Raw genomic sequence first — 8,419 nt, forward strand, 5'->3', positions numbered from 1 at the left:
TGACATGCAGGTAATGGGAAGGAGGAAATAAAGTTGATATTATTTGCAGATGACATGATCATTCACATCAAAATCCAAAAATTTTATAGATATGATTAGAAATAGCAGAGCTGCATAGTGCCAACCATAAGATTAATATACAATATTCAAATACATGTCTATTTGCCATCAATAAACAATAAGACATGTAATTAAAATAGACATGATTTACACTTGTATTAGATAATTAAATATCAAGCAACTAAGATTTTCTTTAATTTGTTGTGTAGTATTCTGTTGTTTGGCTATGTCACAATTTGCTCATTCATCTACTAGTAAATTTTGAGATTATTTACAATTTTGGGCTATTACAAATAGCCCAAGTTAAAGTCTTTGTATGCACATACGTTTTTGTTATTCTTGCATAAATACCAGCGGACTGTCTGGGCCACATGTTAGGTGTCTGTTTAGCTATTTAAATCACTGCCTAGGATTTCCCAAAGTTTAGGAACTATTAAACCTATTTAAAAGCTACCACAGGGGCGCCTGGGTGGCGCAGTCGGTTAAGCGTCCGACTTCAGCCAGGTCACGATCTCGCGGTCCGTGAGTTCGAGCCCCGCGTCGGGTTCTGGGCTGATGGCTCAGAGCCTGGAGCCTGTTTCCGATTCTGTGTCTCCCTCTCTCTCTGCCCCTCCCCCGTTCATGCTCTGTCTCTCTCTGTCCCGAAAATAAATAAACGTTGAAAAAAATAATAATAAATAATAAAAGCTACCACATCCAGTGGAATGATTCATGAAGAAAGAAGCTGATATGCTTTGGGAAGAAAACATTGTGGAATTTTAACTTACTCAGCATTTCCCACTTCGCAATTCAGTTGCAGCCATGAGGATGATGGTTCACCTTCTTCATGTGGCTTTGCTGGTGCCACAACTTGACCTCGAAAACTTGGGATGGTATGTTTTGCACTTTTGGTGGCGCCCTGAAGAATTGGTTCACTAGCTTGATTTTGTTTCATCTACCTTAGAGACTTCTAGAGGCTGGAAAGACCTGCAGGGCAGATTTTATCAAAAGCATTTGGGGGCGCCTGGGTGGCTCAGTCGGTTGAGCGTCCGGCTTCAGCTCAGGTCATGATCTCGCAGTCTGTGAGTTCCAGCCCCGCATCGGGCTCTGTGCTGACAGCTCAGAGCCTGGAGCCTGCTTCAGATTCTGTGTCCCCCTCTCTCTCTGCCCCTCTCCCACTCATGCTCTGTCTCTGTCTCAGAAATAAATAAACATTGAAAAAAAAAAAAAGCATTTGAGCTAATGTACTGGCTACAACTGCCTGAGGCAAAGTATAACATAAGGAAAGCAGTAAATCGACTGAAAAATTGAGGAAGAATGAGGTTTGGAAAGTAGATACATGTGAGAATAAGGGCTATGAGAACCACCTATGTATATACCAGGGAATCTAGAAAACCATCCGTAGATGCTCAGGACTGGATGGGTGCTGAGAAATGTTCAAGAAGACACTAAAATATTCACCACTCATGAAAGCAAGAAGTGAAGGCTAAGGCAGAGTTTTAAACAGCCTGGCAAAGTACAGGCATACTTCAGGTATTGTTGACTCAAGTCCAGATCACCGCAATAAAGTGAATATCGCAACAAAGTGAGTCAGTGGCTATTTTGGTTTCCCAGGGCACATAAACATAAATTCAAGAATTGTTATGAAGCTCCATGATCAATGCTGTTTGGTATTGATGAAGAGGTAAACATTGAGACCTTGAAACCAATAGAATGCCCAGAAATAGGCCTGATTATGTGACTTTTTACAAAATGTCAAGTAATAAAATGGGGAAAGTATAAGCTTTTCCACAAATTATACTGGATCAATTGTATATCCACATGAGAAAAAAAATTAATCTTAACCACAATCTCACCTCATACCATGCACAAAAAATTAACTCAAAATGAGACAGAGACCTACATGTCAAAGTTAAATATCCATAGTTAAATCCATAGAAATTCCAGAAGAAACCATTTTGACCTAAGCAGTACACCAATATTTATTAGATACAAAATAATAAACATTAATCATAAGAAAAAAATTAAAAATTAGTATTCATCAAAGTTTTAAAACTGCTGCTATTCAAGTAACACCATTTTTTAAATGAACAATCTAAGGACTAGGAGAAAATTTTGTATATATACATAACATATGTATGACAAAGACCTGTACTATATATAAAGAACAATTATAACAGTGATAAGGAAACCAGATCCCTTATTTTTGAATTATGCAAAGGACTTGAACAAAATTACACAAAACAAGGGTTACAAATGGTCAATAATATGAAAAAAAATCTCATCATTAGCCATCAGGAAAAGAAAATTAAAACCACAGCCGTACATCACCACACGTCTCCTAGAATGACTCGAAGGAAAAACTAACAGTACCAAGTGACAAAGATGTGGAGCAACTAGGACTCTCCACTCGTGTTCTGCTGTCTCGCCACAATTTCAATGTTGCCTAGTATTCTGTACTGACCAGACCATGAGTCCCTAAGATAACTCATTGGGAGCCTTGTAGAGTTTTTATTCACTTCCGTAGCTTCCTGATACATGTGAAAACCAGCTTTTGGAGTCTTGACTTTAAAGGGGCTGCATGATCTTATGCCCTCATCGATCTAGCTCTCAAGCAATCCTTAGCAGGTTCCAAAAAAGTTTTATTATTGCCAAGGAGACAGAAGTTCTCTCTGTGACGTGAGTCAATGGATTAATTACATCACAAGCCCCCACACTGGAATTATGGCATTTTTCCATTCACAGGACATGTAGCTTTCTTAGACACCAAGTTTCACATAGAGAAGGGAACTCTCACATGGTTAGGTTCCAAGTACAAGGAATGCAATTCCCTATTCACAATTGGATATTTGTCAAACATGTCTCTTTAACATGGCTTTAACACAAGGCCTTTCCATCTGAGGAGATAATTAATTCCTGGGAGAGACAGTAGCAGCTACAAGACAAGGTCCTTGAACCTTTATGGAGACCTCTTTAAATATCCATGCAGTGCAAGTTGAAAATGGTTTCTGTTGATCACATTTTCCAGAGCAAGATTCATTATGGTTGGAATGACCCATTTGAATGTGTTTCCTCCATACTTCTTGCCTCTTGCCTATGGGACCAAAGCTATCTGTAGATCTTTTCTCCAAAGTGTTTCAAAAGAATCCATTCTAAGTTCAAATCCCAGGTCTTCTGTAAAAACTTTTTGAGGCTTTGGGCTAGAAGGGAAGCTTTTGACTTATAAAAACACTTCATTAAAAACTGGTAATTTGATATGGAATTATTTGAAAAGTCTCTTTCCAAGCATGTCATATCTTTCATATTGAAAGTTACTTATCTAGAGAAGGTTACTTTGAAGATGGGATTATTTCCAAAACTCTCCAAACATCAGGAAGACCTATGTCTGTAAGGTAAGTGTTCAATATTGCTGATGTGTCTTAAAGATTGTTACTTCCCACATGTATTAAACATTGTTTCTGTCCCTTCAAACATAGTAATGGAGTATTTTATCCTCACCCCATTTCTTCAAAAGATAGTTGGTAAATATCATTTACCTAAGTTGACAGATGAAAACTTTGAACTTCATGGAATTTAAGCCAATTGTAGAACCCAGCTCTCTGTCACCAGACCACTTACAATTGCAGTGAGGTATCTAGTTTAATAATCTAGATTAATCATGAGAGAGAAAAAAATATAAATATACTTCTCACATAGAAAAGACTGAAGTATGAATACAAATGACATATATCATCAGCCATTTAGTCCAAGCATGAGTGGAGAATTCTTCTTGGTAACAAAGGCTATGGATAATGGAGTCTGTATGCCTTCTTTAAAGAAGTAAAATTGGAGTTGATTTTTCCTGAATGCTTGAATAATTAAATTATTGCATAATTATCACTCAACATGTCAACCATTCCATTATCCTAGATGCATAAACGTTGAAAAATAGATGAGAGGCCTCTGTGTGTGCAACACTGTGGTAATATGCTCAAATATATTTCCATAATCAATTCTCATAAAAATCTGTAAGCTGGATATTACTAATCTTGCTTTATGGGTGAGGAAACAAAGATGTGATGTACTAGAAATATACTCCAGATCAAAGAAGATGCAAGTAGAAGAATCAGATTCTAATCTGGTCTTTTTGATTTTCAAACCAAAACACTTAAGCACATGGCAATCCTTTTCAACATTTTGCAGGTGTTTTGCTTTGGAAGTGGATTATAGTAGGGAGAACTAGGTCTGAGGGAGAAGTCCAGATAAAAAGATTTTTCAGTGAATGTAATACCACCTTTGATAATTGGGAATTTAAACATGTCAGTGTGTGTGTGTGTGTGTGTGTGTGTCTACTAATGAAACCATTTTATATACCCTTGCCTCCAAAGTAGTAATAAAGCAATTATAATTATTGTGGTCACATAAAGAGGAAATTACTAGTTCAATGTTGTTAATTATAAGAAAATAGGGCACAGGTAAGAATTTTAAGGAAAAAATTAACCAATATAATCTGAAGTAATCTTGGCTCTGTCCTTAATTAGAATATTGATATTGGCAGGATCTTTAACTTCTCTATGTTTCTATTACATAATGTATAAGACAAGTATTTAAAAAATAGCAGTAATTATCTTACAAGGTTGTAGTGGGGATTAAATCAACAAATGTCTACAAAATATTTAGATCCACTAAACATTTAATTTTAGTTAATATTACTGTTAATATTACCATCAACATAAGTCTCTGAGACTGTTTACTCATCGCAAAATGTATGAGATAATACCAGCCACACAGGATGTTACCAATATTAAGTAGGATCATATATACAGAGCACTCGTTACAATGCCACGAACATAGAAATCAGTTATTGAGGTATATAAAAATTATTAGCAATTGTAATGTTATTGTATTTAGACAACAAGCATTATGAATTATATTTATAGCAGCTTCGGTATACTCTCTTTACATACCCACCACCAATGCCCTGTTCCTCCTATGTCAACTGTTATAAATAATCTCCTAACTGGGCTTTCTGTGTCTGCCTTCTGTCTCCTTACTGAACCTCACCCCACTTCATCCAAGGCACAGTAAGATCTTTACTAAAATCATATCCCTCATTCCCCTTTCCTCAAATTCTTCTTCATTTTTCCACTTGTATTTTCAATTTGTGCCAATGGTTCCCCATTTCCTAAGAGTAAAGGGAAAGCTCCTTAACTTTGCATTCATAGACTTTACATCATGTTCCATCTCCCTTTTCTTACTTAGCTGCCACTCTGTGTATGATGCACTACTTTCTGTTAGGCTTTGTCATCTCGGGTGATTATGTGCACAAATATGGTCTTCTACCTATTTGTTTACAAAAGTTTCTCATGTCTACATGCAACAGAATCTTCACCCAGGAGATAATGTAAGTAGTATTCAAGAACTCAGAACTTATCTCAACAACCTCATAAGAATTCATGACTTGGTAGAATCTAGGAATTTATTATTTACTAGAGGAAGAAGCTTAATAAATTCAAGGCTGCATTAATCACAAAGGCTTTTTCTTTTCAGGTAATATAATTAACCATAATATGAAATAATGGAGAATAGGAACAACGTGACAGAGTTTGTTCTACTGGGGCTCACAGAGAATCCAAAGATGCAGAAAGTCATATTTGTTGTGTTTTTGGCCATCTACATCGTCTCTATGGTAGGAAACGTGCTCACTCTGGTCACTATCACTGCCAGCCCATTATTGGGGTCCCCCATGTACTTTTTCTTGGCCTATCTCTCCTTCATTGATGCCTGCTATTCCTCGGTCAATAACCCCAAATTGATCGTAGATTCACTCCGTGAAAAGAAGACCACCCTATTCAATGCATGTATGACCCAAATCTTTGGGGAACACTTCTTTGGAGGTGCTGATGTCATCCTGCTTACGGTGATGGCCTATGACCGCTATGTGGCCATCTGCAAGCCATTGCACTACACGACCATCATGAATCGGCGGGTATGTGGCCAGTTAATGGGAGTGGTGTGGGTGGGAGGCTTTCTTCATGCAACGATACAGATCCTCTTTATCATCCCATTACCCTTCTGTGGCCCTAACGTCATAGACCACTTTATGTGTGATCTGAACCCTTTGCTCAAACTTGCCTGCACTGATACCCACACTCTAGGGCTCTTCGTCGCTGCCAACAGTGGTTTCATCTGTGTCTTAAACTTCCTCCTCTTGATGGTCTCCTATGTGGTCATTCTGCGCTCCCTAAGGAACCACAGATTGGAGGCAAGGCGCAAAGCCCTCTCCACCTGTGTCTCTCACATCACAGCGGTCATCTTTTTCTTTGTGCCCTGCATATTTGAGTACATGAGACCGGCAGCTACTTTATCTATCGATAAAGCAGTGGCAGTGTTCTACACTATGATAACTCCCATGTTAAATCCTCTAATCTATACCTTGAGAAATGACCAGATGAAAAATGCCATTAGGAAATTGTGTAGTAGGAAAGCTATTTCAGGGGAGAAATAAATATGCCTAGACACCCACATTGATTTAACCAAGGCAAGCATCAAAAGCACATTTTGGATGATCTCAGCAAGGAATACTTACCGAATAAAGAAAAAATAAACCACTATGAATTATAAATACTGCACTTAGTGGAGCAAAAATGTGTACAAGAGAAATGAAGCATAAACATGGACTGTACTACAAACTATATATATATATATATATATATATATATATATATATGTATATATATATATTCTTTATGTATAAAATCCTATATATTTTATTAGTAATTCTCTCATTTTTATACATTGGGGTTGACAGTAATATGTTGTGTATAAAATCATGGCAAAAAAATACCATGGGGTGGTAAAAGCAAAGGGCCATTTAACCTCTAAGGGATAACAAAGATACCTCATGTTTCCAATTTCCTTGCAGATTTCAGAGCCATTTGGAATTGTTCATGCCACCCACTATAGACTTCTAACCCATCAGAAAGAGCAATGACTTGAATAAATGAATATTTTATTATTTGACAGGAATTTCTATTTATTAAATAAAGTCACTCTCCTTAGGGTACTTAACTACGTGCTAAAAATAGTTTCTACAGTAAGGTTTAATGTCTGGTGCACAATAGATATGGAATGAATGAATAATGGTATAAAGGAAGATGAATAAAGTCAATAAAATGTTGAACCAATAAATAGTACTGGAGATAAGGGACTTTTTCCTACTTTTATTTGGTAAAGACTTTTATCTGATAAATCCTAGCTAGATCTCTTAGAGAAACCACAATTTTTTTTTAACTCCTGCTTGGCCTGTGTAATGAGAAAGAATTTGAAACTCTGATTCTCAGTGAAGGGGAAAATAGCTTACCTTGATATTCTCCCTGCTCTCAGCAAGATTTCATCATCTTACGATTGTGGGCTGTTTATGTTATTCTTCTCTGATAATTAGTTTACTTCTTGGTAACATCTCATTATGAAAAGGTGTTTTTAAAAATATGTGGCTCCATTTACACACAAAACAACTTCAGGATAAATATATTCCATTTGTTCCTTCCATCCCTCACTCATTAGTCAACAGTAATTTCTTGAGCCCAAAGGTACATCAGACACATTGATAATTGCTGGAACTTCAGTGGTGAATAGAGAGGAATCCAGATCTTGCCTTCACAGGGCTTAGGATCCACTGACAGACATCCAGAAGGGAGCAGAAAATGACAACACCATGTTATAAATGGTAAGAGAGTGGCAGCACAGGGTGCTATGAAAGCATGTTTGGGGGACACACGACAAAGACTTGGGGGGTTCGAGGAGACTTCCTAGATGAAAACACAACTAAAATGGGATACAAAGCATGAAAGGAAATCATCAGTGTGAAGAGGCATGTGTTGGGATGAGCGTATTCTAGGAGAGGACCCATAACAAAGGCCACTGGGTGAAAAAGAATAAGCAGAAAACCTTATCATTTCAATATGGTTGTGGCTATTAATTCATCTATTTATTCAATAATGAATTACTGAACCCCTCCTGTGTGTCAGGTTATAAGCTGGACACTGCGCTTGTAAAAGTCTAATTAGTAAGATGTGAAACTGCAAATTAGCGACAGAGAAGATCAAGAAGAATCTTGTGTGTTAAAGTTGAACGCCTGCACATGGGGAAGACATTGCGATGTTCTTCCACATCTTTTCATGGCCTGATAGCTCATTTCTTTTTGCACTGAATAATACTCCATTGTCTGATGTCACACAGTTTATCTCTTCTAACCTACTGAAGGACATCTTGGCTGCCTCCAATTATTTTGAAAAGCTTTATGAATAAAGATCTGTGTGCAAGTTTTTTTATGTGGACATAAGTTTTCAACTCCTTTGGGTAAATACCAAAGAGTGAGGTTGCTGGACTGTGCAGTAAG

General features: G+C 37.2%; 1 protein-coding gene across 1 annotated transcript; it reads left to right on the forward strand.

The window, feature by feature from the left end:
- The first annotated feature begins 5,596 nt into the window (after positions 1 to 5,596).
- LOC106986233 (olfactory receptor 4C46-like) lies at positions 5,597 to 6,526 on the forward strand. Its single transcript, XM_015084406.1, has one exon. The coding sequence runs from the start codon at positions 5,597 to 5,599 to the stop codon at positions 6,524 to 6,526; it is 930 nt and encodes a 309-aa protein (XP_014939892.1).
- Positions 6,527 to 8,419: the final 1,893 nt, after the last annotated feature.

This window comes from Acinonyx jubatus, chromosome D1 (assembly GCF_027475565.1).
Source record: "Acinonyx jubatus isolate Ajub_Pintada_27869175 chromosome D1, VMU_Ajub_asm_v1.0, whole genome shotgun sequence".
In the NCBI taxonomy this organism is placed as follows: Eukaryota; Metazoa; Chordata; class Mammalia; order Carnivora; family Felidae; genus Acinonyx; species Acinonyx jubatus.